This window comes from Chelonoidis abingdonii, chromosome 19, assembly GCF_003597395.2.
Source record: "Chelonoidis abingdonii isolate Lonesome George chromosome 19, CheloAbing_2.0, whole genome shotgun sequence".
Taxonomy (NCBI): Eukaryota; Metazoa; Chordata; order Testudines; family Testudinidae; genus Chelonoidis; species Chelonoidis abingdonii.
In genome coordinates, this window is record NC_133787.1 from 39,490,897 (window position 1) to 39,518,509 (window position 27,613).

Below are 27,613 nucleotides of genomic sequence, written 5' to 3' on the forward strand. Positions count from 1 at the left end.
CAGAGCTGGAGCCAGGCAGAGAGGCCAGCGGAGAAGTCCCTGCCAGCCCAGGCTTCCTGCACACCTCCCTGGGCTCCCCACCCTTGCAACAACAGGAAGCAAAGGGGGCATCTCTCTGTGCTGCTGCTCCCCAGTGGGACCTCCCTCCCACCCTGGGTCTGTCTGGTCAGTTTAGCTGGGGCAGGGACTGTCTGACACGGCTCAGCGTCTGAACCACAGCCTGAACCGGCCATTTCCCCTGTGCCCGACACAGCTCCAGGCTCTTGCAGGGCACTGGCAGCACCCACACTGGCCCCCAGGCTGATATCCCCACGCTAATATCCCCCACCCCCACCCCCCCGCATGCACAGCACATATAGGGACAGAAGGGCAGGGACGGGGCGGGAGCCGGGTGGGGCTCTGCCTGAGGTGGGCTCAGAGAAGGCGGTGGGGTTTGAAGGGAGAGGTGAGCTGTCTGTGTCGCTCTGTCTCTGGGGCAAAGCTGTGTGGGACGCTCTGTGGGCCCTGGTTTGTAACCCCAGGGGTAGGGGCTGTAGCTGTAGAGGGTGTGGGGAGCCGAAGGCCCTGCTGTTCACACACTGCTGAAGCCATGGCACCGCTATGGAACCGGGCCTCATCCATTGTGGGCGGGTGGCTGTAACACAGCGCGCATAAGCGCCTGGGAAACTGAGGCCCTGCAGGGACGTGCTGTGACTGAGCCCAGCGCCTGGAGCCCTTGTGGGGCGCCCAGCCAGGGCAGGGTCCCTGCATGCCCCCATCCCCAGGTGGGTCTGACCGGCACAAAGGGCTTGGCAGACACTCTGATGCAGGTGAAGGCGCTAGCTGCGCAGTAGCCTGTGTTGCTTAGGAGCCGGTAAACTGAAAGGAGCGAAATCGGCTGTGGCTTTGCTGGGCGGGTGTCTGAGCTGATTGGCATGAGCCTGGTACCACACTCTTAGCTCAGCCTGGCTAGCAGCCCTTGGGCTGGCACTCGGTTCCTGGTCTGGAGCTTGCAGCTGACACACAAAGGGTTAACCCTGCCCATCCCGCCCACCCCCAGTGCAGTGGGCAGGGTGATATCTGACCTAAGCACTGTGTAATGGGGACAGCTGCTCTCTCCCCACCACACTAATATCCCCCACCCGCCACCCCCCGCATGCACAGCACATGTGCTGTCACTCAGCCAGACAACAGTTTTATTTTAGCTCCGGACTGGAGAGCTCCACACAAGAGAGTCGCTCCCACTCCGAGCCCTGCGGTCCCTGCCCGAGGCGCTGACACTGCCAGCCCGGACCAACCGGGATGGAAAGCTCCTGCCTTCTCGCCTTCTGCCTCCTGGCACCTCTCTGGGCTCAGGTAAGGGCAGGCAGCGTTCCAGGTGCTGACGTCCATACCCAGCCCCAGCTCTGCGGCAGGTGGTACCACGCCGTGCGGTGGTGGCCACCGAAGGGAGGTTTACGGAACCGGTCTGGCTCACAGGTCTATGAGGCTTCCAGGGCTTGGGATCCAACCACAGCATCACCCCCAGGGGCGCTGGGTGCTTGGTAGTCTCCAGGCCCCAGCTCAGCCTCTGCATGGCGAGACTGTGAGGGGTTTAAACCAGGACGGTGTGGAAGGGAGTTCCACAAGCTCTGGAGGGGCCTGAGGGGAAAAAAGCTGCCCAAAGACCACGCTCAGCCCAGCGCCCTGCTCCCAGATCCTGGGGGAAGGAGGCCGGGGGGGGCGGGGGAACAGACAGCTGTCCCGGCACGTGGAGCCCAGGGTTGAGGAGAGCAGAGCACAGAAGACGCAGAAACCCTGTTCACCAGGAGTCCTAGTTTGGAGCTCAGGTGGAGCAGGAGCAGCACCTCTGCCCATGGCCAGCCTGGGAGAAGACGGGGGGGGGCACCACACTGTGCCAGTTCTCTGGGGACTCCTGGCATTCCCAGCCTGTATATGGGTGGGGGTGGGGCACCCCCATATGGGGAAGGGATTGAATGCACTGGATATATCGCATGCGGGGGTGGGGGGGAACTCTGGGTGCCACCTCCCCCGGGAAATGCAGCTGCTGGAGATTTTGGGGGTGGGAGGAGGCTGCAGCAGTTCTTGTGCAGTTGATGCTGTTGTGAAACCATATCTGTGCAAAGGGGCTTTCAAGGTGTCACACCTGCAGCTGCAGGTCTGCTGCCCTCCCCATGCAGTGACAGAGCTTCCTTAACCTTAGTGTCCAGAGTCTCATACTGGGGACCCTCACCACAGTGTCTAGGCATCTCTGACAGGTGGGAGCCCTCCGTCCCTGGGCGCATTCACCCCTGTCGTGTTAGCTGTTGTGTGTTCAGTGCCTGGGGCTTTGGGGTTCTGGAAGGAGCCCCCAGTTCCAGCCTTCTGCAGAGAGAGAGAGAGAGAGAGCGAGAGCGAGAGAGAGAGAGAGAGAGAGCGAGTGTGTGTGTGTGTGTGTGTGTGTGCGCGTGCACGCGTGCGCTACTAATTGTGTCCAAGTGCACCAGTAATAGCCCAGGACCCCATGGTGCCAGGCGCTGTACATTATTAGGTATATTACGGTAATGCCCAGGACCCTGTGGTGCCAGGCACTGTACGTTATTAGGTGTATTACGGTAGCAGCCAGGACTCTGTGGTGCCACGTACAGTAGGTTATTAGGTGTAGTACGGTAATGCCCAGGACCCTGGGTGCTGTATGTTGTTAGGTGTATTACGGTAGTGCCCTGTGGTGCCAGGCACTGTACAAAGACATTCCAAGCCAGTCCTGGCCCCACAGAGCACAGTGGTTTGTGGTGCACCAGCCCTGAGACACTGGGGCTCCTTTCTAGGCAGGACACCGCTGAGAAAGAGCCTTTGACACAGGGCTTAAAGAGCAATTAACCCCCTCTCAGAATCCTGCTGCGCCCCCCCCAAGCCCCAGCATCCCTCAGCGTGCCCCCAACTCCCTCTCTCCCCACTCCAGCCTGGCTTCCCGTTCCTTTGGCTAACGGGGCTGGGAGCAGGGGCAGTGTCCTGGTGATGGACAGGCAGGTGGGCCGACAGCTGGCGGGAGCACTCCCTCCCGGTCAGCTCCAGTCAGTGTTCCTAGTCAAAACAAGGCCCCTTCGCCCCGCCCCTCCCCAGGGAATGGCAGCTGGGCCAAAGCAAAGCTGAGGAAACTCTACAAGCTGAGCCGGGTGCTTGGCACCACATGGCCCCGCTGCACAGCTCTTGATTCCCCGGCCGGGCACACACCCAGGAAGCAAGAGTGGGCACAGCAGAGCCACCAGGAGCCTGCTAGCCCCACTCCTGGCCTGAGCGGAGAGTATGGTGCCAGCATGCCTGGCCCATCAGAGGGTCATCTACACACACGCCTGCATCCAGTCACCTCGGCCACAGAGACAGCCGTGCGCTGTGCGTTCCCACGTGTAGATAGTCACCGTCACCTTGTCACATGCACACTGTGACATAGACTATCCATGCACACACATGCCCATATGGCCAAATCTCTCAGTAGCACCCAGGCAGCACCACTGCGGTCATGAGGGGTTCCTGTGCTGTACACGCGTGTGCACAGAGGAACCATGGCAGGAGGGCTTTGGCTGTCTGGGAGAGGCATCTGTCTGCTGTGGCTGTGGGGATCTGGTGGGGCGCCATGAGGATCTGGTAGAACCGGGAAGGGTCTGGTAGACCTGGGGGGCGGGGTCTGTTGGAACCAGGGAGGATCTGGTAGACCTGGGGGAGGGGAGGTCTGGTGAAGCTGTGGGGATCTGGTGGAGCCGCAGGGATCATGGCAGGTTGCTAGCAGTTGTTCCAGAAATGTAACCAAGAGCGTTTTCCAAAGCTGATTCCTGTTTAGCCAGGTCTGGGGCAGGGCTGTGCCGAATGGAGATGGGGCAGGAGCTACTGGCTAAGCCCTGCAGTTCCTCCCAGAGGGGAAGGAGCAGGCGCACTCTGACCCCCAGCAGCAGGGAAAGTGCACCATAGAGCAGGAGGGATGAGCCATTCCCGACCATCCCCTCCTGGTGGGTGCCAGCCACAGGGTGGTGCCAGGGCTGGCGAATGGGAGCAGGGTTTGAGGAGGCTGGACAAGAGGGCCAGTGAAGACTGACCATCTATGACATCCCCCCATCCAACTATGTGCCAGGGACCCGCGTTTCCTCCTGCTCTGGGACACCACACCCCTGACACAAGGTGCTTCCAGAGTCTGCTCAGACCCCCGCCCTGGGTAGGGGGTGGCCCAGCCCTATAGCAGTGGGTACGTCATGCTGCCCAGCTGGGCCACGCAACAGCCAGGGAGTCAGTGATAGGTGTGAAATGTGAAAAAGCCATTGGTGGGGCCCCACACAGCCTGGCTGCTGCCCCTCAATCCCAACCCAGGCTCCCCTCCACCTGTCCCAGAACCCAGCTCCTCCTACACCCAGCTCCACTGATGCCCCTCAGCCCCAACCCCCAGCCGCCCTCCTTCCCCCCGCCATTCCAGCCTGGCCCCTCTGCTGCAGACCAACAATTTTGCCATGTTACATGTGGGGATTTCATGACTGAGTTTTGGGACTAAGCTGAACTGTCCAGTCAGTGAGGCCAGACACAGCCAGCCTAGCGTTAAACCCTTCCTCTCCTGCAGCCACCATGACAGGAGGTCTGTCTGGCCATGTCTACACCACGATACACACCCATGGCTGGCCCTCCCGCTCCGTGGGGTCCCAGAGCCAAGCCCTAATGTCTGCACAGCAATTGTGTAGCCCCCTACAGCTTGAGCCCCAGGAGCCCAAGCCCATTGACCCGGGCCAGTTGTGGATGTTTTACTGCCGTGTAGACAGACCCTATATCTCCAGTGGAGAGGAGGGGGCAGGCAAATGCCCCTAGAGTCACCCCAAGGCTGCAGAGAGTGGCCCAGTATCAGGGAGTCCCTGCTTCTTCCTGGCAGGACGGTGAGCCTGGCCCAGCTGCCGTCTCCCCGCTGCAGCCACGGGGACAGCGATGGCAGCTATTTATACAGCCCCAGGCGTAGGGCCCCCTGGGACAGCTGAGACCATTCCCAGCGTTCCTCCGGGCTGCCGTCCCGGGAGCAGAGGCGCTGTGGGAGCCAGGCTCACGCCTTGGCAGAGCTGGGCCGTTCCCAGGGGCTGGGATCTGCATTCAGGCAAGACGGTACCCAGTGCACTCACCGCACAGCCCCATCCCTCCAGCTCCCTAGGGCAGGGGGCTGCGGGCTGCTAGCCACCCGCCTCGCTGCCTCGGTTGGTGTGGGGCCTGGAGCCAGCACAGGCCCCTCGGGAAGAGTTCCAGTGCGAAGGGAAATCCAGTGGGCAGAACGGTACTGCCACACGCACTGCCTAGACCCCATGACCTGCAGCCCGGGCCTCATCCACTGGCCATGCCTGGCAGTGCCCAGCAGGCACGGGGTGGCTATGGAGCGGGCCAGGCTAACTAGCTGGGGACAATGGGTGTGCAGGGCCAGTGTGTGAGGGGGCGGGGGTGTCTCCGTGGGAGGGGGTGTCCATGCAGCTTGTGGTTATAGCCAGTGTGGGCCTGTGTTTTCCCAGCTGTCCCACTGGAATCCTAAGCTGGGCCCAAACAGGCCTGAGCGGGGAGTGTGTGTGGCTGCTATTTGGAAAGGTCAAAGGTCAAATTCATGCTAGCTCTAAAAATGTCTTCTCTGAGGAAGGGACTGAATTATTGGGGGGAAATCCCCTCCCCCTGCTCCCTGCCTTAGTTCCTGGTGAAGGGGCATTTAGTCTTTGGCGCATAGAAAAGCAGGTGTGGCCAGGGGAGGGCTCATAGCTAAGGCAGGGGCCAGCAGGGGAGCAGCCAGCCAAAGCCCAGCCTCTTGTGTCCTAGTGGCACCGCCCGAGGTGCTGACCCCTCCAGCCACCCCTGCCAGCATGGCCTCACCCCACAGTACAAAGGCAGGGCATGGGGCAGGCCCAGGACTCCAAGACGCCCCCCAGAGCTCAGTGAGGCAGCCTGGGAAGGTGGGAGCAGGGAGGGATGGGGGCCTTGGACAGCTGGTGGTGGCCATCTTAGGTTGTCCCTGAGATGGGTGGCGGGGGGGCGTTCTGGTTCATGGTGCTACATTCCAAGTTGGGTCCATCTGTGTCACGGAGTCCCCGGGCGATGCTCTGGAACTGCTCCTCACTAAGCCAGTCAGGACTTTGGGGAGCCTCCTCTCCCTTGGAGCAGACTTGGTCAGGGCAAGAAGCTTACACGTCTTCACCTCCTGGGTCTCTCCTTGGAGCATCCAGCATCCTCTGCCCCTCCGTGTGCTTCCCACAGCGAGCCCACCCAGGCGGGGTCCTGGGGAAGCCACAGGGTTCTGCACCCCCACTTTGCAGTCAGACGTGACTCTCAGCCAGCAAAACAGAGGTTTATTCGATGACAGGAACAGGGTCAAAACAGGCTTGTAGATACACAGCAAACCAGACCCCTCAGCCGGGTCCATTCTGGGGGGCAGTGAGCCAGACCCCCCCAGGTCTGCACTTCACTCCTCGTCCCAGCACAGCTCCAGACTAACTCCCCTCCAGCCCTCCTCTCTGCTCAGGCCCTTTCCGCGGGCCAGGAGGTCACCTGATCCCTTTGTCTCCAAAACTTCAGTTGGCACCTTTGCAGAGCAGGGGCCCAGGGCCATCAGTTGCTCAGGAGACAGAGTGCCAGGCATTTAGGTGCACTGGCCCCTTCCTCTGTAGCAATCACACACCCTTATCCCACCACCTAGATACTTAAGAACTGTCTAGGGGACACTGAGGCACCAACACAGTATTCAGAGCAAACATTAAGAACAGTCCCAGTTTGTCACAATCTGCTGTTGCTGGGAGAAACGTCCCCAGCCTGCGTGTGTCCCTCCACTGCTCCTGAATTTCAGTACCTACTGTGCAGAGCCGTAGGGTCGCCTGTTCAGTCCCTTGTCCATGCAGCACACGCCCAAGCTGTCCCCACGCTCACTGCCATGGTGGGCTAATCCTCAGCGATCTGCAAGTGCCCAGGCACGTCCCACAGGTGTGTGCACAGTCACGGCCAGGCCCAGTCCAACACTGATGCCAGTAGGAGGACCCTGTGGGCATCATACTGAGCCCTAAACGGGTACCACGGGACTCTGCAAAGCTGGCCCCACCTCCCGTCATGCCCCTCCCGCCAGGAAATACAGCCCAACCTGTTTGGCCTGTGGGTGTCGAACCTCCAGGGGGTTATAGCATGCCATGTTGACAATGACACACAGGAGACGTGCGATGGCTTTGGGCCCATCTCTGGTGCATAAGCCCCAAGGATGGAGGCGACTGGTCCTTCCCCCCGCCCCATGTCTGTGCTGCGAGGAGCACGCACGGTCCCAGAGGAGTAGAACCCAGTGTGTTTACCAGCTCCTCTGGAGAGAGGCTCTCCCCGCCCAGTGCACAGGCATGGCCCGCAGCGGCATTGGGGCTGGGAGCCAAGGGACTTGGCTCTGGCTCCATGGCTTCTCTGTGACCCTGGGAACGGTGGTTGCAGTGTCTCAGTTGTGCAATTCTCCCAGGCCGAGGGAATTTGTGAGTGGGCTCCTGGCCAGCAGCTGCATGGAGTGCCCCAGCACACCCAGCCTGCTCCAGATGGTGAGCAGAGCAAGGTGGGTACCCAGAGAGCACCCCCAGGCCCACTGCGGTGGCTCAGTCAGCCTGTCGTGGGGAAGGGCCTGGGCAGCCATTCAGTGTCTCCAGCACTGGGGGGGCAGCCGAGGCTGTGTTCGGCTGCAGCCCCGAGTGGGCTCCCCGCAGGATGGGGGCAGGCAGGAGCTGCTGCCAGGTGCCAGCCTGGGAGCTCTGGGGACCAGGGCACCGACAGGACAGGCCCTGACGGCCCTGACAGAGTGGGCAGCTCTGGAGCAGAATCAGTCAGAGCCTCCCTCAGGGCCTGGACTGGCCCATCGGGTTGGATGGATGCTGGCTCATGAGGAATCAAGCCCATGCTGCCCCCATCATTCCACACAGCACCCCCCTGACCTGTGGGTAAGAGTGTCTGGCACGGCCAGCTTGGCCTGCACTGGGACAGCTGAGGGTGGGGAGCGGCCCCGCAGCCCTGAGCCAGCTGGGTCCCAGAACCCGCTGCTAACAGCCCGACGCTGCTCGGCGTGGAAGCAGCACCCTGCGTGTACAGCGCATTGGGGGCAGTACACCTGCTAGTTATTACATGCCAGACCATAGCACCAGCCAGGGCTTGGGCCCCACTTGCTGGCCGTCCCTGTATCCCCAGCCTGCTGGCACTCCCCGCTATGTCCAGCCGTCACCCATTTCCAGGGGATTACAGGAGAATAACTCCCTGGAAGCACGGCCACTCAGCCAGCTCTCACCGCCTGGGCTGTGAGTTGGGACTGGCCCAGCCCATGGGGTGCAGTGGAGGGGACCAGCTGCTGCATTTGGCAGGGGGAAGGGGACAATGCCCTGTCCCTTCCAACTCCTCCCCTTTGGGGATTCGGCATCTGGGAGCAGCCTCCTGTGTCAGTTGTGCCCCGAACGCCCCCAGGGCTGGCCGTGCAGCAGAACCACATGCGTTTGAGCTGGAGCTCGGCTGGTGCTTGCATTACAGCAGTGCTTAGCAAGCCACAGGGGCTGGAGGAGCCAGGAGTCCATTGGGCTCCCATTAGCCCTGCGCCAAGGGAGATCTCACCCCGGCCACCGACAGCTGCCACTGGGCCCCGGGCAGGATGGGGCCCATTGCACTGCGCTCTCGTGGGAGAGGTGATTGAGACAGTAGGCATAGCTCGTCTCAGGGCATTTGGGAGTCGGTTCTCTTGGGATAAGCTGCTTTCTTGCCGGGGGGAACGTCCCCTCTTTAACACCACCACCCCCCCAGTGCTTCAGGGTATGGGGGGGCAGTGGTGGGACGGTGGCTTTTCTAGGGTGCTGGGACTCGCGGTGCTCCCAGGCTGTGGCTGGCAGTAGGAAAGGGGGCAGTGTGACCCAGCCGCTGTGACTCATGTGCCTAGCCCCACCTGGCTTTGCCCAGAACAACAAGAGCCTCAGATGCAACGTTTTTACCAAAAATGGGCTTAGAATGGGAGGAATGAGTCAGTGAAGCAGCAAAAGGCTTCCCTGGGTCTTAAATGCCATGGCAGCAGGGTCAGCAGCCACCACTACCAGGGAGCAGCGCCTCAGGAGTGCAGGGGCTCTGCAGAGCATCGCGGGGCTCAGGACTGGACTAGCTGGGAAGGGTGGCTGCGAGTTAGAGCTGAGGGGGGCATGGGCTGGATTAACGGGGGCTGTGGGTCAGGACTGAGGGGCATTGGCAGAGTTGGGGGGGCACAGTGCTGGGATAATGGGGGGGTGGGATAACGGAGACTGCGGATCAGGCCTGAGGGGCATTGGCAGAGTTGGGGGCACAGGGCTGGGATAACAGGGGCTGTGGGTCAGGCCTGAGGGGCATTGGCAGAGTTGGGGGCACAGGGCTGGGATAACAGGGGCTGTGGGTCAGGCCTGAGGGGCATTGGCAGAGTTGGGGGCACAGGGCTGGGAAAACGGGGCTGTGGATCAGGACTGAGGGGCATTTGCAGAGTTGAGGGGCACAGAGCTGGGATAACGGGGGCTGTGGATCAGGCCTGAGGGGCATTGGCAGAGTTGAGGGGCACAGAGCTGGGATAACGGGGGCTGTGGATCAGGAGTGAGGGGCACCAGCAGAGCTGAAAGGAGGGATCCTGTCCAGCATCTGACTCTCCAGTGCTGTTCTTTCTCTTCCCTCAACTTTGTTAAAGCCCCATGGGGGAGGGTGGGGTCCAGTCAAGAACAGTGAATAACTCTATGGGGGGATTCCCATCTCCTGCCTGCCCCAAGGGGGGGGCTCTAAGTTGCCAAGGCAGCGGCATGCAGGCCCCATTGCCCCAAGTGGGGGAAGGGAGTCGGAGGTTGCTCCCAGGCTCCGTGCCGAGGGTCCCTTGAATTCCACTCGCCTTTAGATTTATTTGGATTCTCTGCTTAACCCCCCCGGGTTAAGCTCCGAGGGCACCCGCAGCTGCCTGCAATCCTGGCAGTGTGTTCCCAGCATACACCCAGGCACTTGCCTCTATTTATAGCCAGCGGGGCTGACGCTGTCTATGCCCTCCCCGCCCTGGCCATCCTCTGGGGCCTGTGGGAACCCAAGATCAGTGTGATACCTCTTCCGGCCCCACTGAGCAACGTGGGCCCCCGACTAGGGTGAGCAGACAGCAAATGTGAAAAATCAGGACAGTGGGTGGGGGGTAATAGGAGCCTATATGAGAAAAAGACCTAAAAATTGGGACTGTCCCTATAAAATTGGGACATGTGGTCTCCCGACCCCGAGTCTGGCTGGGGCAGGAGCCATTTGCTTCAGCCGGAGAAATGAGCTGTGGGGGACTCAGTCTGGTGCTGTGATGGGCGGGCGACCAGGCCTTGCAGGCACTGGGCATCCGGAACAGCACCCACCGCTGCCTCATCGCAGCAACCCCACCCACACTGGCCTAGGTACACACACGCGCGCGCGTGCGCACACACACACAGCGATACCTGCACCCCACACACACATCACACCCACACATACACACACAGATACCTGCAGCACACACACATCACACACCAGCGCTCTCACACACATCCCTGATATCTCTCTCCCTCCCTCTCGTGCGCACACGCGTGCACGCGCGCACACACACACACACACACACACACAGAGTTACCTGCAGCACACACACACACACATACACACAGAGATACCTGCATCACACACCAGCGCTCTCACACACACCCCGGATCTCTCTCTCTCTCTCTCTCTCTCTCTCACACACACACACACACACACACACACAGCATGCAGTTCACATTCTACATACATGCAGTGCCCAGTCACACACACGCCCAGAATTCCTGCTACACTTGTCTGAGGGCAGTACACACCCAAGCATGGTGCAGCCTGCCTGGCGCGTGTGCAAGGAGCACACCCATCAAGCTCATGTGCAACAGACCCAGCGAGGCCCCCTGCAGGCAGCTCACCAATTCCCCACCAAGAGCATTATTTGCATATAACAACGGACGCTTCAGCCACCAGAGGCACTGCCTCCCCACGTGCCTGTGCCACACATGCCCCTCGATCAGCATCACTAGGTGCTGCCAGGGCCTTGGGCTCCAGGCTCCTGGGTTGGGGGGACTGAGGCCAGAATCTGGCCCCAATCACATCTTCTCTCTTTGCTATTCCCCTGTTGCCCTATGAGAGCCGGAAAAAGCCCCCTCCTCCAACCCCCATCCTTCCTGAAACCCAAAGGGCCCCTCCAGACCCCTCCACCTCCCACAGGCCCACGCAGCTGCTCTCTGAAGCCCCACCACAAAGGGCTCTTGTGTTTCCAGAGATGCATGGCTGTGATGTCTCACCAGCAGCTGCTCTAGATTCTGCCACTCACCTCCTGCCTGCATGGTGGTTTCAGCCTGGACACAGGGGTCAGGGGCTAAGCTGGATGCTGACACCGAAGAAAGGCTGGGGGCGGCAGGTGGCACAGGCGCCAGCGTCCTCTGGGCCCTGGGGATGTTCAAATCCCCCCCCACACACACACACTCCACTCCACATCTTCCCACCCCTGCTCCACCCCAGGCACCTGCTCTCACCCCACCCCTTCACCCAAAACCCTGCCCCGCCTATTCCCACCCCCACCCCACCTCCTTCCGCCCACTTCTGCCCCCTCCCAAAGCACATCCCATCCCTGCTCCTCCCCTCTCCTCCCACAGCACCTCCTGCATGCCACGAAACAGCTGATTGCGGTGGGCAGGAGGTACAGGGCAGGGGGGGCGGGGAGGGGAACTTGGCTGCCCGTGGGTGCTAAACTCCTGCTAATTTTTTTCCATGGGTGCTCTATGGCAGGAGGGAGGCAGAGGAGAGACTCTCTGGGATGGGGTAATAGGGTCTGTGATGGATGACCTGGACTGATGGGTGTCTCATGGTGCACGTGACTACATCTGTGTGCACGGCGTGTGGGAGTGCACGTGTGACTGTGGCCGTTTGTGCACAGGGTGCGTAGCGGTGCACAGGCCTGTCATGTTCTCGTGTAGCACGTATGGTCAGGCTAGGGCGCTTGCTTAGACCCTCCAGCCCTGTCCATCCTAAGGCCCTTTCATGCTCTGCCAGGTATGAGGGAGGGGCGTTTAAATACAATATTTGACCAACAGCGCCACCTAGTGGCTGGACAGTGTCTAGTTTAGAATTCCATGACACCTCCCCCCTTAAGTGCCACATTCCCGCCATTCCCAAGATTTACACTAGCAGGCTGTCTTTGCAGCCTGCGTGTAGCTGGCTGGTCGGTGTCTCTGAACCACACTGGTTTGCTAATGATCCGACCCAAACGCACAACCACTGGACCATCTGGCTGTGCAGTGACTCGCCGTGGTCGGCCTGGAATCTTTGAGTTCTCCGTGTTCTGCGGTGACTGGTCTTTCTGGGGGACGAACTGTAGATGTCGTCAGCTTCTGTTCAACTCTCCATTGTTTGTCTCGATTGCATAGGAGCTGGGCACTGCCTTCTGTTTCCTCACAACAGCTGGAGTTGTTCAGCCTTTTCCCCCATCCGATTAGCTATGCACATGGCCACTAGGGTCTAGACCCAGCAGGTCTCTAACTGACAGGTGTCCGTTGTAAGAGTCTTCATAAGCTCTTTTAACCTCTTTATTCAATTTGGCCCCAGTCTTCATGTCTGGCCACTTCGGCGATAGAGCCAGTATCTGCTAGTGGCGTGGATCTGTAACTCAGAGGAGCAAGGAATGGATCTTCCTGCTGTAGGATTTTCTTGGCTGCCTGTACAGCTCTCTCAGCCTTTCCATTCGCTTGTGGGTACTGTGGGCTGCTAGTAATATGATCAAAATCCTATTTCATTCAGACTGACTTAAATGCTGCCGCAGTGGATTGTGGTCCATTGTCCATCACTAGTTGTTCTGGAATATCAAAGTGAGCAAAAGTGCACTTTACTTTCTCAATAACACTGCAACATGTTATATCTTTCAAGTACATTATTTCTATATAACCAGAAATATAGTCCATGATGTCTAAGTAATGACATCGTCTGAATTCACATAAATTGCAGCTAGTCCCATCCAAGGTTTGACTGGTTAAGGTGTTGTTATTAAAGGTTCTTTGTGTTGTGCTGGTCTGTTAGCTTGGCAATGTTCACATGCCGATACTTCAGGTCCTCACTGATGCCCTGTCACCACACTGACTGGTTGGCCTGTTCATGGCATTAGTTAATCCTTGATGTCCTTCATGGATGAGGTTTGGGGAGTCTCCTCCCATTTCATTTGGAATTACAATGCAATTGCCTTTAATCATGAGTCCATTTGATTCACTTAACTGTCCACTAACGACAAAGTAGTCGCTTGTCACATCCTTAGTGTCCTTTAGACTTAGAACTTCCTGAAGTTGTGTGTCTGTTGAGCTGGCATAGTCTCTTTCCTAACATTGGTCTATATGTATCCATAGCATCCATGGACACCTTTACATCATCTTTGAGCTCACAGGTAGTTGGGTGTGATGCTGGGCTCCGTGATAGAGTTTTTCCAGGAGCATATTTAGCAGTTGGGCTAAATTGCATGAACCTTAACAATAGATGCTGGCATCTCAGCAGTGCTTGATTCAGGTCTTTTCTGCTGATGACAGTAACAAGGCAGTTTATGGTCTATTATCTGTAAACTAATCCAGTCTGCGCAGTATCCGTACAAGCTCCCACATGCCCATACATTTGACAGGCTCCTTTTCAATCAGTGCGTGTTGTTTTTATGCTTCTGTGAATGTGTGAGAACAAAATGCAACTGGCTTCCACTCAGAGGCTTGATATTGCAACAATGCACCACCCAGCTGTTCACATCTCCATTGACCATTGTGGGTTTGTTCACACTGTAGTACTGAAGAACTGGAGCTGTTGAGTTCATTTCTTTTACCTTTTTGGAAGCAATTTCTTGATTTGGCCCCCATAGCCAAGATGGGTTGGACTTAAGAGTTCATTCAGTGATTCTGTCACTGTAGAAAGGTCTTGTAGGTGTTGACCCAAGGTAATTTACCATCCCTAGTATACATCTCAGTTCTGGTACATTAGCTGGTGCATTCAATTCTCAAATTGCTGTTATTTTCTCAGGGCTAGGAATGGTTCTGGCCTTATTGTCTGTCCCAAAATCTTGATTTGGAATAGGTGGAAAATGCATTTTTCCTTGTTTAGCTTCAGCTCAGACTGATTAGGCTTAGCATTTCATTGCGGGTTTTGGTGTATTCTTCCATCCAAGAGCCATCTATCAGAATATCATCCATGAAAACAGCTCCACTTATGTTCAGTAACAGTTCTGCCATCTTTCTCTGGAAAGTCTATGGGACACTGCTGTGTCCCATAAAGTAATCTGTTAAAGCAAAAATCTCCCAAAGGGTGTGATCAGTGTAGTCCGTTTAGCACTTTATTTGGCTAAAGGAATTTGCCAGAATCCACTTGAGGCATCCAGCTTGAAGAACACTGTAGCTGCTTTCCTTTTGGGGAGGAAGTTGTCCCATGTTATCTTCCAGAGCTGCGTCATTCAGTCTTTTAAGATCCACATAGGAATCCTGCGAGGTGTACTCACAGTGTCTCTAGGGTTATTTGTATTGGATTGCCTTCCAAAACGCCAAAATCAAAAAATATTCTAACATGTTCCTCCACCTTTCTCACTGGGCCCTTCATGGCTGCCACACTGCGGCTAAGAAGGCTGGAGGTCTGTGGTCCTTCACTCACATACGCTCTGAACACATAACTTTTGTCTTTGTACATTGTTTCAGTGGTGAACTGGCCCATGCAGTTCAGAATCCTTCCAGGGCTAGTCAGATGACTGTCAGGTGACTGCTGCTTTAGAGGGGGATTGTAAATCCCTTCTGAGAGGACTGTGACATCAGCTGCTTTAGTCAATTTTAAAGACAATTGTCTTGCCATGAATATTCAGCTGCCCTCTCCAGGCAGGCTCTAAGGCATCACAATGGCAGAATTCCAGAAACAATGGCTCTTGATTGTCGGTGAGCCGAGTCAGCTCCCTGAATGCTTTGGTGCTGCAAACAGCTGCAAACTGTCCATATTTTGTGCATGTGTTACAGCACAGATCTCCGTCCACACCTTGCGCATGTGGGCTGGAATTGGTTCCCCTTAGCCTGAGAGTGTAATGGGATTCTAATCTGTATTATACTGTTCAGCCAGTAGGCAGCACTTATTTAAGTTCACCTGGCGGAGCATGAAAGGGCCTTAGGATGAACGTGTGGGATGTACAGTGTAAGCAAGCTCTGTGACCAGCCCATCTCTGTTACCGACAGACATGCCAGGGAGGTCTCTCCTTGTCACAGGAGGCGCCTGGCAGTGCCTGTTAGAGCTCACGTTGCAGTTGTGAACAGCTTCTAAGCTAGTTTCTGTTTTTTTCACATTTCACGCGTTGCTTGTGGGTTTCCTGTCTCACGCTGAGGGGGCTTTGTTCTCTGTGGCTAGGTTAAATCACTCTTCAGTTGTACCTGCTGCACAAGGTTTTTAATCGGTTAGCCAGCCTGTTTGGGCTATTTTCATGTTTTGCATTTCCCAAATCACAGTTTTCAGCTCATGTAAACCAGCTAACATTTTCTCCTGATCCTTGAGTTCACTGGGGACAATGTGCTCTGGCGTAATGCCCATTTCTCTGAGGTGCACAGTGTGCATCTAACATAGCCAGACCCCTTTCCTTGTCGTCTTAGTGACTTTCTTCCAACAAGGGCAAAGGATCTAAAGCTATGCGCTGCCTGCATCCCCATAGCATAAATCAGAGAAGATACCCGGATAGCTTCAGTTTCTTTGTGGGGCTTGCTTATAATGCGAAAGCTTCTTTCCAGTCTGAAGGTTTGTCAAAGCTGAAGGTCTCTGGGACTTAGTGGTATGTGTATGAGACCCTGCAACCTTTCTCGCTTTGTTCCTTTTGTTTGCAGCCTTGGTTGCTGTTTTCTTTCTGTTCTGAATTTACTTCTGACACCATGTCATGTATTTCTGTGCCGGATATGGACTGGCTACAACGCCTGCTTATGCACACCAGATGTGTCCGTCACACGAGCCTTTGATGCTCTGACAGGTGTGGCTAAGGTTAGCTTAAAATAAGGTATTTTCACACAGTTCCAGCACCCAGTAGCAGAACAGTACGATGCAGATTAGCATTCGGTTACAGTACTGCGGCTGTTTGCATGCACAGCATGTAGGAATGTGTGCGCCCCTTGCAGGGTAATTCCATAATCGGCACTAAGAATAGCCAGGGGCTCTTGTGCTGGGGTGTCCCTATGGGGGTCTCAAGGATTCTGACAGCCAGCCTGCTGCGTTCTCAGCCAGCAGTGTTGTCACCTCCGGCAGCCCTTACCTGTCCAAAACAGCGCAGTCCCGTGGAGCAGGAGGGAGGGGTCTGCCTCTGCAGAGAGGAAACCCTGGGCAAGGGGAATCCCCCAGGAGGAGTGGGGCATTGGCTGTCACAGGCACCAAACTGGCACAAGGTGCTGCTGCAGCCTTACTGCTGGGAAGAGCCCCCACCACCGGTGCTGGGTGGGGAGCAGGGCTGAGTGTGAGGATGGGATTGCCTTGCATCCCCATGCTCTGGAGCCATGTGCCCCCTTCACTGCTGGCAGCACAGCCTGAGTGGGGAGGAGACCAACCTCGCCTCAGAGCCTCCCCGCCGCACGCAGCCTGCAGAGCTGGCATTGGCTCCTGCAGGAGATGGGGCAGCGACCCTTATCTCAGAGAAATCCCAAGGCCACTGGCTCCTCTCTGAGCCCCGGGATCCGAACCATGGCTATCACTCATTCCATGCCCTCACCAAATACCCAGGTGGGGCAATGACCGACTGCCACTCCCACTGCTTCCTGCCCAGCAGGGGAAGGCAGGCCAGGGTGGGGGAGCCAGCAAGCAGCAACTGGGGTGACCGGTGGGATGACCTGACCTCAGTCTCTGTCCCAACAGGGCATCAACCTTTCCCAGGGGGAGCCTGGCCTCCCTGCCAGCCCCCTGGTCCTGTATCCGTGGCGACAGCGAGCTGGGCCCAGCAGGGTGAAGAGGGCCTGGGTGATCCCACCCATCAGCGTGTCCGAGAACCACAAGCGCATCCCCCACCTCCTTGTGCAGGTACATGCTGCCCCGGCCCGGTCTGAGCAGCCTAGGGCAGGTGCTGCAATGGCCCAGGGCTCCAGAGCTCCAGCGCTGGGCTGCGTAGGGTGCGGGCCAGGCTCCCCCCTGCTCAGCCTGGCAAGGGAAGCTCTGGGGCATCAGACATGGGAAGGACAGAGGCAGAAAAATGTAGATGGGGCTTCTTCTCACCTCAGGGGTCACCCAGCATCCAGGCTATAGGGGCAGGGATGTAGATTGGCCGTCATTCCTGGGCTGCGCCCTCCCAAAATCATGTCAGTCACACACCCAGCCCTCCCATCATGTACACACACACACCTACAACTGCACACACACCCCACCACCATTCACACATAGCCACCATCCACCATTACACACACATGCATCCACACCCATCCACCATCACACACACACACATCTCCACCCCGAGCTACCATCATACACACACATCCTCCATTCTTACAGAGCCACCATCCACCGTCACACATACATACACACGCATCCACCATCACACACACATACACATTCACCATCATACACACACATCCCCTCTTCATACACAGCCACCATCCACCATCACACACACGCATCCACTACTCACATCCACCTCCACACACCATCACATATGGGCAATCATTGCACATACACACACATCTACCATTGCACACACACACACACACACACCATTCACCATCTCACACACACCCATCCACCTTTGCACAGGCACACATCCACTCTCTCCCACACTTCCACTACCACACACACATGCATTATTGTAGGTGCACACACCCATTCCCATATCACAAACACGCCCATTCCCACTCCCTCCCAGACTTACACGCACGCACTCAGTCACGCCCTCACCCAGCCTGAGCCCGCCTTCAGGTGATGTGCTAAGCATCCCTGGCTGCTGGTAATGCCTTGCGGCTGGGTGGCTCAGGGGCTGATCCAGGCAGCTGCCCATCCCTAGACCTCTTGCTCCCAGGATGGCTGGGCCTGCACTCGTCCCAGGGGGCCAGGCTGGGGATGGGTGAGGGGCGAGAGGTTGCCAGCCTGTGGGTTTATTTTCACATGTCTCTCTGGCAGATCAAGTCGGATAAGCAGCTGCCTGGGGGCGTCATCTACAGCATCAAGGGGCCGGGCGTGGATGAGGAACCCCTGGGCATCTTCTCCATTGACAAGCTGAGTGGGAAGGTCTTCCTCAACACCATGCTGGACCGAGAGAAGAACGACCGCTTCCGGGTAGGGGTCCCTCCCTGCATGCAGCTCGGCCTCCTCTGCTTTTGCTGCTCTGTGACACACACACACACACACACACACACACAGCTAGTGTGTGGAGTGGGGGATGTTCTGGCTTGGGGAGGAACTCAGTGCCTCCTGCTGGGAGCCTGGCATGGGATAGATGTGAGCTCTCCAGAGGCAGGATGCCCAGTCATACCCTACAGTGCCTCCTGCTGACAGCAGCTGGGACTGGCACAGCCCTGGAGCCAGTAAGTCAGCAGTGAAGTGTGCTATTGTCTGGTGGCTGGTAAGGAGCTGGGAGCTGTGGCTGATGCCTGTTCTCTGCCTTGTGCCCAGTTGAGGGCCTTTGCCCTGGACCTGGGGGGCGCAACACTGGAAGACCCCACCGACCTGGAGATTGTTGTGGTGGACCAGAACGACAACCGGCCCCTGTTCCAGCAGGAGGTTTTCACGGGGCACGTGGTGGAGGGAGCCATTCCAGGTGGGTGCCTTTGGTGTGAGCCTGCCAGGGCCTGGCATTCACCGGTCTGGCACAAATCTAACACAGAAGTATGAGCACATAGCTAAGGAGGAGCACAAAGAAATAGCACCAGCATGTAGGGAGATTGGAAAACATAATCCCAACGATACATGTACAATGATGGGGTCTAAATTAGCTGTTACCACCCAAGAAAAAGATCATCGAGTCACTGTGGATAGTTCTCTGAAAACATTCACTCACTTTGCAGCGGCAGTCAAAAAATTGAACAGAATGTTGGGAATCATTAAGAAAGAGATAGATAAGACAAAAAATAACATATTGCCTCTATACAAATCCGTGGTACGCTCACATCTTGAATACTGAGTGCAGATGTGGTCACCCCATCTCAGAAAAGATATATTGGAATTGGAAAAGGTTCAGAAATGGGCAACAAAAATTATTAGGAGTATGGAACAGTTGCCATATGAGGATAGCTTAAGACTGAGACTTTTCAGCTTGGAAAAAAGACAACTAAGGGGGGATATGATTGAGGTCTATAAAATGATGACTGGTGTGGAGAAAGTAAATAAGAAAGAGTTATTTACTCCTCAGAATACTAGAAGTAGGGGTCACCACATTAAATCAATAGGCAGCAGGTTTAAAACAAATGAAAGGGCATATTTTTTTCACACAACGCACCGTCACTCTGTGGAACTTCTTGCCAGAGGATGTTGTGAAGGCCAAGACCATAACAGGATTCAAAAAAGAACTAGGTAAGTTCATGGAGGAGAGGTCCATCAATGGCTATTAGCCAGGATGGGCAGGAATGGTGCCCCTACCCTCTATTTGCCAGAAGCTGGGAATGGGCGACAGGGGATGGATCACATGGTGATTCTCTGTTCTGTTCATTCCCTCTGGGGCACCTGGCATTGGCCACTGTTGGAAGACAGGTGTCACGGAGTCTCCGGGCGATGCTCTGGAACTGCTCCCCACAAAGCCAATCATGCATTTGGGGAACCCCCTCTCCCTTGGAGCAGCCTGTCTTCAGGGCAAGGAGCTCACACGGCTTCATCTCCTGGGTCTGCCCTTGGAGCATTCACCATATGCCCCTCCATGCACTTCCCCCAGTGAGTCCACCCAGCGGGGTCCTGGGGAAGCCAGAGGGTCCTGCACCCCCACTTTGCAGTCAGACGTGACTCTCAGCCAGCCAGTAAAACAGAGGTTTATTAGAGGACAGGAACAGGATCTAAAACAGAGCTTGTAGGTACGGAGAACGGGACCCTCAGCCAGGTCCATTCTGGGGCCCAGTGAGGCAGACACCCACATCTGCCCTCACTTCCCGTTCCCAGCCAGCCCCAAACTGAAACCCCCTCCAGCCCCTCCTTTCTGGCCTTTTCTCTGTCCCAGGCCAGGAGATCACCTGATCTTTGTTCACCTTTAGCCATCCCCTTGCAGGGAGGAAGGGCCCTGGCCATTTATAGCCAGGGGACAGCGTGTCAGCCATTTATGCACACTGGAGACTTCAGAAATGCCTTGGGGAAACTGAGGCACCCACACAGTATTCAGAGGAAACATTAAGAACAGTCCCATTTTGTCACAACAGGATCCTGGGCAAGCTAGACCTTTGGGCTGATACAGTCTGGCTGTTCTTATGTAGGGACAACATGAGAAAGGCTAAGGCACAAAATGAGTTACACCTAGCAAGGGACATAAGAGGAGGGTCTTTACAAACATTAGGAGCAAGAAAAAGCTGAAGTTACATGTAGGACCTCCACTTAGTGGGGAAGGAGCACGAACAACTGATGACATTGAAATAGCTGAGATGTTTAATGCCTATTTTACTTCAATCTTGACTGAGAAAAGCTAATGGTGACCAGATACTCAACATAATTAATATTGACAACAAGGGGGTAAGGATCACAAGCCAAAAGAGGGAAAGAACAGGTTAAGAATATTTAGTTAAGATAAGAGCATGTATAGATGGGATTCTGTTTTCCAACAGGCATCACTTTATATTGATCAACACTGAATTTCTTCTGCCATTTTTGTTGCCCAGGAGAGGTGTGGGCTTAGGTGAAATTACTGTAAGGTGGGTGCACAAGTGGCTGAAAGACCTCACTCAAAGCGTAGTTATCAATGGTTCACTGTCAAACAGGGTGGAGGTATCTAATGGAGTCCTACATGGGTCTGTCCTGTGTCCAGTCCTGTGCAATAGTTTAACTGATGACTTGGATAATGGGTGGAACAGGCTTATAAAACTTGCAGATTACCCCAAGCTGGGAGGAGTTTCAAGCACTTTGGCAGACAGAATTAAAATCAACAAGATGAAATTCAATATAGACAAGTGCAAAGTACTTCATGTACAAGGAAACAATCACATGCACAGCTACAAACTGGGGACTATCTGGCCAGATGGTCGTGCTGCTGAAAGGATCTGGGGTTGAGGGTGAATATGAGTCCACAATGTGCTAGAGCTGTGGAAAAGGCTAATGTCATACTGGTGTATATTAGCAGGAGTGTTGTATGTAAGACATAGGCAGTACCCGTGCCCCTTAGCTGGAGAACTGTGTCCAATTCTGGGCGTCGCACTTTAGAAAAGATGTGCACAAATTGGAGAGTATCCAGAGAAGAGCAACAAACATGATCAAAGATTCAGAAAACCTGACCTAGGAGAAAAGGTTAAAAAAACTGGGTATGTTTAGTCTTGAGAAAAGGAGACTGAGGGGAGACCTGGAAACAGTCTCCAAATACGTTATGGTTGTTCTGAAGAGGATGGGCATCAATTGTTCTCCATGTCCACTGAAGGTAGGAGAAGTGATGGGCTTAATCTGCAGCAAGGAAGATTTAGGTGAGATATTAGGAAAAACTTTCTACCTCTCCAAGTAGTTAGGCTCTGGAGTCGGCTTCCAAGGGGGTTGTAGAATCCCTGTCATAGGAGGTTTTTAAGAACAGGTGGGATAACCTGTCCGGGATGGTCTAGATTTACTTGGCCCTGCCGCAGCGCCGGGGGCTGAACTCGATGACCTCTCCAAGTCCCATCCAGCCCGACATTTCTATGGTTCTATACCCACGGTGTATTTCTGATTGCAGGCACCTATGTGCTGAAGGCAGAAGCCACAGACGCTGATGACCCCGACACGGACAACGCAGCCCTGCGATACTCCATCCTGGAGCAGGGCTCAGCTGGGCTTTTCAGCATCAATGAGACCACAGGCGAGATCCGCACCGTGCAAGTGGGGCTGGACCGCGAGGTAATGGGCCTTGTGGGCTGGGAGTCCCTGCTGCCTGGCTTGGGGGCACGGCACTGCAGGCACACGGCAGGCTGGGGGCCCGCCTGATTGCACTCGATCAGTAATATACTGAGTGGCAACCAAGCCCAGTGTGCTCTGGCTACCTGTGGGCAGCCCCTGGGCAAGACTAGCAGAGCCCTGCTGGGACAGACCCAGGGCATGAATAACAGACGGTGCACCAGGGCGCAGATGTGAGCTAACACAGGCCAGTGAGGGGTGGGTTGGGCAGGCCCTGGCTGGGTAAAGCAGGGCATTGCCCCTCTCCCGGGGTCCAGGGCACTGGGGGGGAAGGGCTGGCCCTGGCCCTGACAGACAGGCAAGTAGCTGACTCCCTCCTCCCCAGGTGGTGAGTGTGTATAACCTGACCCTCCAAGTGGCTGACATGTCGGGCGACGGCCTCACCACCACAGCCACAGCCGTGATCTGCGTGGACGACATCAATGATAACCCGCCCGAGTTCACCAAGCCAGAGGTAGGGAGCTGGGCCAGCAGCTAGGGGGATGGGGTGCAGGATACCTGGGGGCCAGTCTGACTCACTGCATGGCCGTGGGGGGGGGGCGGTCCTGCCCTTTGTGGGTTCCATGCCGGGGGACAAGGATCCTGGCCCACGCTGGCTCACGCTGGGGGAGATGTGAACGTGGGCTGTGCCGTCATGCCAGACCATGAGTTCCCCGGCTGCTCTCTTGCAGTTCTCCCTGGAGGTGCTGGAGAACACGAGTGGTGTGGATATCGGCCGGCTTCCGGTGCACGACAAGGACCTGCCTGGCTCCCCCAACTGGCTGGCGCGATTCACCATCCTGGAGGGTGACCCGGATGGGGCCTTCGCCATCCGCACCGACCCCCACACCAATGACGGCATCCTCTCCATGGTGAAGGTGAGGGGAAGCACCCTGGGCCACAGCCTGTCCCTGCTCCCAGCCCCAGGGGGCATGGCCAGCACCATGCCCCAGCCAGGCCCCTGCTCCCTCCAGCCCAGGCCCAGCTTGAGATGAGTCGCTCAGTGCAGGGGCCATGCTCTGCTGCTCGTTACCAACGGCCCCAGGGAGCAGCCCAGCCATGTCACAGCCCAGAACCCTGGCCAGAGAGCGGCCCCTGGGCATGGGGGTGGAGAGCCCATGTGCAGAGCCACCCCTGGGAGTGGGAGTGGGGAGCCCATGTGCAGAGCAATCCCTGGGGGATAGGGGTGGGGAGCCCCATTGGAGAGCGACCCCTGGGCATGGGGGTGGGGAGCCCACATGCAGAGCAATCCCTGGAGTGGCTGGCCTGGGGTTAGCGCTTTTCCACGTGACTAACTGTCGACCCCTCCACTTTCAGGCCCTGGACCACGAGGGGCGGGACCACTTCACACTCACCGTCTCCGTCCAGAACCAGAACCAGCTTCACCCGTCGGCCCCCCAGACCACCCGGGCCCTGGCCATGGTGCAGGTGCAGGTTCAGGACGTGAACGAGGCACCTTTCTTCCCTGAGAACCCCCGGCTGGTCAGGGTGGAGGAGGGGGCACCACCTGGCACCGAGCTCACCACCTTCAGCGCCAGCGACCCCGACACCCGCCATCCTCAGGCCCTCAGGTGAGCCCCCCACCAGGGGGGCCCTGACCAGGGGCCAGCACCACCTGCACCCCCAGGAGCCCTGGCAGAGCCTCCAGGAGCAACCTGGACACAGTGCCAGGGGCTGGGGACCAGGGGGTGGGAGCTGCACTGGCCAGCGAGGGGCCTCATGGGGTGGTACGAGGCTCAGGAACTTGGCCCTTAGTGCCCACCGAGTGGAGGCACCAGCCGGGCTGCAGGGGCTGCTGAGGTAGGGGCTGGCACGCTGGCCTGCAGGAGCCCTGGGTGGGGAAGACAGGCTGGCAGGGGCTGGGAGGTCAGGCTCAGTGCTCTGCCATGCTGGCTGCAACTCCTCTGGCTTGGCGCTGGCTCTGGGTGGGGTGTTACCTGCCCACTCTAGGGCACCTCCACCATTACCCGATTCCTAGGGCTCAGGGCATAATCTCCTGCAGGCTTGCGGGGCTGTGTACCGGGGAAAGAGCCTTACGTTTAGCTGCTAGGTGTTAACAGTTACCACGCAGAACCCACCTGCTAAGCACCACGCCCCACAAGGCAAGTAACCGTTTCCTGGTGGTCAGTCAGGATCAGCTCACGTCTGGCTCCTGCAGCGTCTGCACAGTACAGCTGGCAGCGTGCTGAGGTCTGGCAGCTCCGATCTTGGGCTGTGTCTGGAGTTGGTGCCAAAGACCTTCCTTTTGGACCCCACTTTCTATAGTTAAGCTTGAGTCCTGCTTAGCTCTTCCTTAGCCAATCATTATAAACTGAAGTATTACAGGACAATCCTTTGCCCAAGCCTAACATACTGCAGACCCAGCAACACCCACCACCTGCGTTGATTTAAACCTTGCACAAATTTAAACCTCTTCAATAAGCAGAAACAAGTAAAGAACCAGCTGGAAACCATACAGATAAACAATCGAGACGATGCCATAAAGGCAAACCAACGATGGTAGCTTTCCTGGCAGCCAGGCTGCTGTCTCTAGGCAGCTTACGAGCTCTGGCTTTACCTGGTGGCAGTGGGGACAGAGGTACCTCCTGAGCCTGCTCTGACATTGTTTTACCATCATTTAGCAGGGCTGTGACTTTTTGCTTCTCCCCCTCCCCGCTGCCAGCTGCTCATGCCAGGGCAGGGCTCCTGGGATGCCCCCCGAGAGGTTTGAGTTGGTTGCCTAGGCAAATAACTTGGTGTCTCTGCCTGCAGTTATTTCCTGGCCTATGACCCGGCCGACTGGCTGCTACTGGACCCGCGCTCCGGGAGGGTGCAGACCAGGCAGGTGCTGCCAGGCCGCTCGCCCTTCCTGCAGGGCAGCTGCTACACCGCTGTCATCCTGGCCAGCGATAATGGTGAGCGGGGGGCACTGGCCTCACCTGCCCTTCTGGTGAGTGCGGGGCCCTGACCTGTCTGCCCTTGTCCCCAGCTGACCCACCGCGCACAGCCACTGGCACCTTGTCCATCGAGATCTTGGAAGTGAATGACCACGGGCCGGCCCTGCTCCCGCTGGCGGGCGTCGTGTGCAGCGAGCCCAGCAAGGGGCAGGGGCTGCTGCTGAGCGCCATGGATGAGGACCTGCCACCCCACGCTGAGCCCTTCCACTTCCGCCTCAACCCAGACACCCCCCAGCTCGCCCACAACTGGAGCCTCACCCAGCTCAACGGTGAGGACAGGGGCCGGAGTGAGCGCCAGCTGCGAGCACCTCGCCCATGGACGGGAGGCGACAGCCTGAGCCCCGCTCCCCCCGGCCCTGCAACAGGAGGGCAGAGCCGCCCCAGCCCACCTGGGGGGGAACACTTGATTGGCCAGGGGTGGGTGGAGCCTAGTGGGGGGGGCAAGGGGCTGATTGGTGAGGGGGGAGCAGGGGGCACTGATCAGTGAGGGAGGAACAGTGCCCAATTGTGGAGGGTGGAGCGGGGGGGCTGATCAGTGAAGGGAGAGCAGGCCCCAATCAGTGGGAGGGGGGAGCAGGGTGCACTGATTGGTGATGGGGAGCAGGACTTGATCAGTGGGGGGGGGGCAGGGCCCAATCAGTGATGGGGAAACAGGGGGGCTGATCAGTGAGGGGGGAGTAGGGCCCGATTGGTGTGGGGAGGAAGCAGTGGGGGGCAGAACTTGGGGCCATACGGGCTGGTGTATCATGGTGTCCCTGTCTCCGCCCAGCGACCCATGCGGTGCTGGCATTGCTGGTGCCGGTGCCCACAGGGCTGCACTCCCTGCTGCTCCTGCTCAGCGACTCCGGGAAGCCCAGGCAGGAGCGGGCGCAACTGCTGAACGTCTCCGTGTGCCCCTGCGATGAGGGGGGCAGCTGCCAGGCCAGCGTAGCGGCTGCATCGACGGCTGGGGTGGGGCTCAGCTTCGGGGCCCTGATGATTATCCTCAGCAGCATTATCCTGCTCCTGTGTAAGTGAGACACCCCTCTCCCCCGCTGACCCCCGCCCCACCCCGGCCCGGCCCCATCACCTCTCTCTGTCTCCGCAGCGCTGGCCCTGCTGGCGGCCGTCCGGGAGCGCTGCCTCCGGCGCCCACGGCACGAGGGGCTGCTGGGGAGCTTGCAGGACGACCTGCGCGACAACATCCTCAACTACGATGAGCAGGGCGGGGGCGAGGAGGACCAGGTGAGGGGGGGGCAGCCACACGTGCCAGGCAAACCAGCCACACACTTCGCTGCTACCCGAGCCCTGCATGTGCCCCTTGGTCACGACCCAGCGCCCCCCGCTAGCCCAGCCCTGCGTGTGCCCCTCGGGCCCCATCCAGCGCCCCCCGCTAGCCCAGTCCTGCCCCGCTGCTGTCCCCCGTCTCTCCTGTTTAAGGGACACACACACCATATTACACCAGACTGGGCAGCACCAAACTGCTGCTGCCCCTTGCAGCCCAGCGCCCCCCGCCGGCAGGACCTGCTCGCCGGCAGGCACTAAAGCTTTTCTCTCCATAGGGAGCCTACGACATAAACCAGCTCCGCAATCCCGACTTCTTCCCCCCAGCCTGCCCCCGGGGCAAGCAGCCAACCCGGAGAGATGCTCCCTACAGCTACGCCACCCCCCCCAATCCACGGAAACTGCCCACCAGCCCCTCTGCCATCGAAGACTTCATCAACGAGGTGAGCGGGGGACAATGGCATGGGCCATGGCAATCCGCCAAGCTGGAACAGGCCAATGGGCCAGCTGGGCCGGTCTGCCAGCCCCAACGCCCCCGCTCGGCCGAGCACCATGAGGGCTTGTCTGCCAACCCCAGCGCCCCCATGGCCGGTCTGCCGGCCCCAACGCCCCCACTTGGCCGAGCTCCATGAGGGCCTGTCTGCCAGCCCCAGCGCCCCCGCTCGGCCAGGTGCCCCCACGGCCGGTCTGCCAGCTCCAGCGCCCCTGCTCGGCCGGGTGCCCCCACGGCCGGTCTGCCAGCTCCTGCTTGGCCAAGTTCCCTGAGGACCCATCTGCTGGCCCCAGGGTCCTGCTCGGCTGACTTCCTGCCACGCTGGAGCTTGCATTTTTCCAGCATCCAAACCATGCTGGGCACCTCCCAGGACAGACACAGGCCCTGCCCTGACACTGGCACAGGAGGGAGGGAACTGGGGTCCCACCCCACTCTCTGGCTGTGACTGGCTCAAGGGGGGTGGGGGCTGGTGTTCAAGTGGGCACCCCGGGGCTCCTAGGCTCTGAGGGGTGGGTACAGACAGCAGGGGCAGCGCCAGGGCCACGCTGGCAGGAGGGCCCAGCATGGGCATGGAGACAGCTGCCTGGCCCAGGGGCTACTGCCAACTAGCCAGTAGCCACCCCCCCACACACCTCACAGCCCTTTTCTCCTGTTTCCAGGGGCTAGACGCAGCCGATAGCGACCCCAACGTCCCCCCCTACGACACAGCCCTCATCTATGACTGCGAGGGCTCCGGCTCCGTGGCCGGCTCGCTCAGCTCCATCGTGTCCAGCCTGACGGATGGCGACCAGGACTACGACTATCTCAGCGAGTGGGGGCCGCGCTTCCGTCGGCTGGCGGACCTGTACGGGCACTAGGCCCAGGGCAGGGAGGGGGAACTCAGGGACCGGGAGGGCAGAGCTTGCTTCTGAGCAGC

At 57.8% G+C, this 27,613-nt stretch overlaps 1 protein-coding gene across 1 annotated transcript; it reads left to right on the plus strand.

The window, feature by feature from the left end:
- The first annotated feature begins 1,213 nt into the window (after nucleotides 1-1,213).
- Nucleotides 1,214-27,562, plus strand: CDH15 (cadherin 15). Its single transcript, XM_032764250.2, has 14 exons — nucleotides 1,214-1,335; nucleotides 16,855-17,016; nucleotides 18,103-18,258; nucleotides 18,595-18,739; nucleotides 21,809-21,969; nucleotides 22,352-22,480; nucleotides 22,698-22,883; nucleotides 23,323-23,576; nucleotides 24,757-24,899; nucleotides 24,974-25,210; nucleotides 25,711-25,950; nucleotides 26,029-26,165; nucleotides 26,483-26,647; nucleotides 27,357-27,562. Exons 1-14 carry the CDS (start codon nucleotides 1,282-1,284, stop codon nucleotides 27,552-27,554), a joined length of 2,367 nt encoding a protein of 788 aa, XP_032620141.1. The 5' UTR covers nucleotides 1,214-1,281; the 3' UTR covers nucleotides 27,555-27,562.
- The last annotated feature ends 51 nt before the right edge of the window (nucleotides 27,563-27,613 follow it).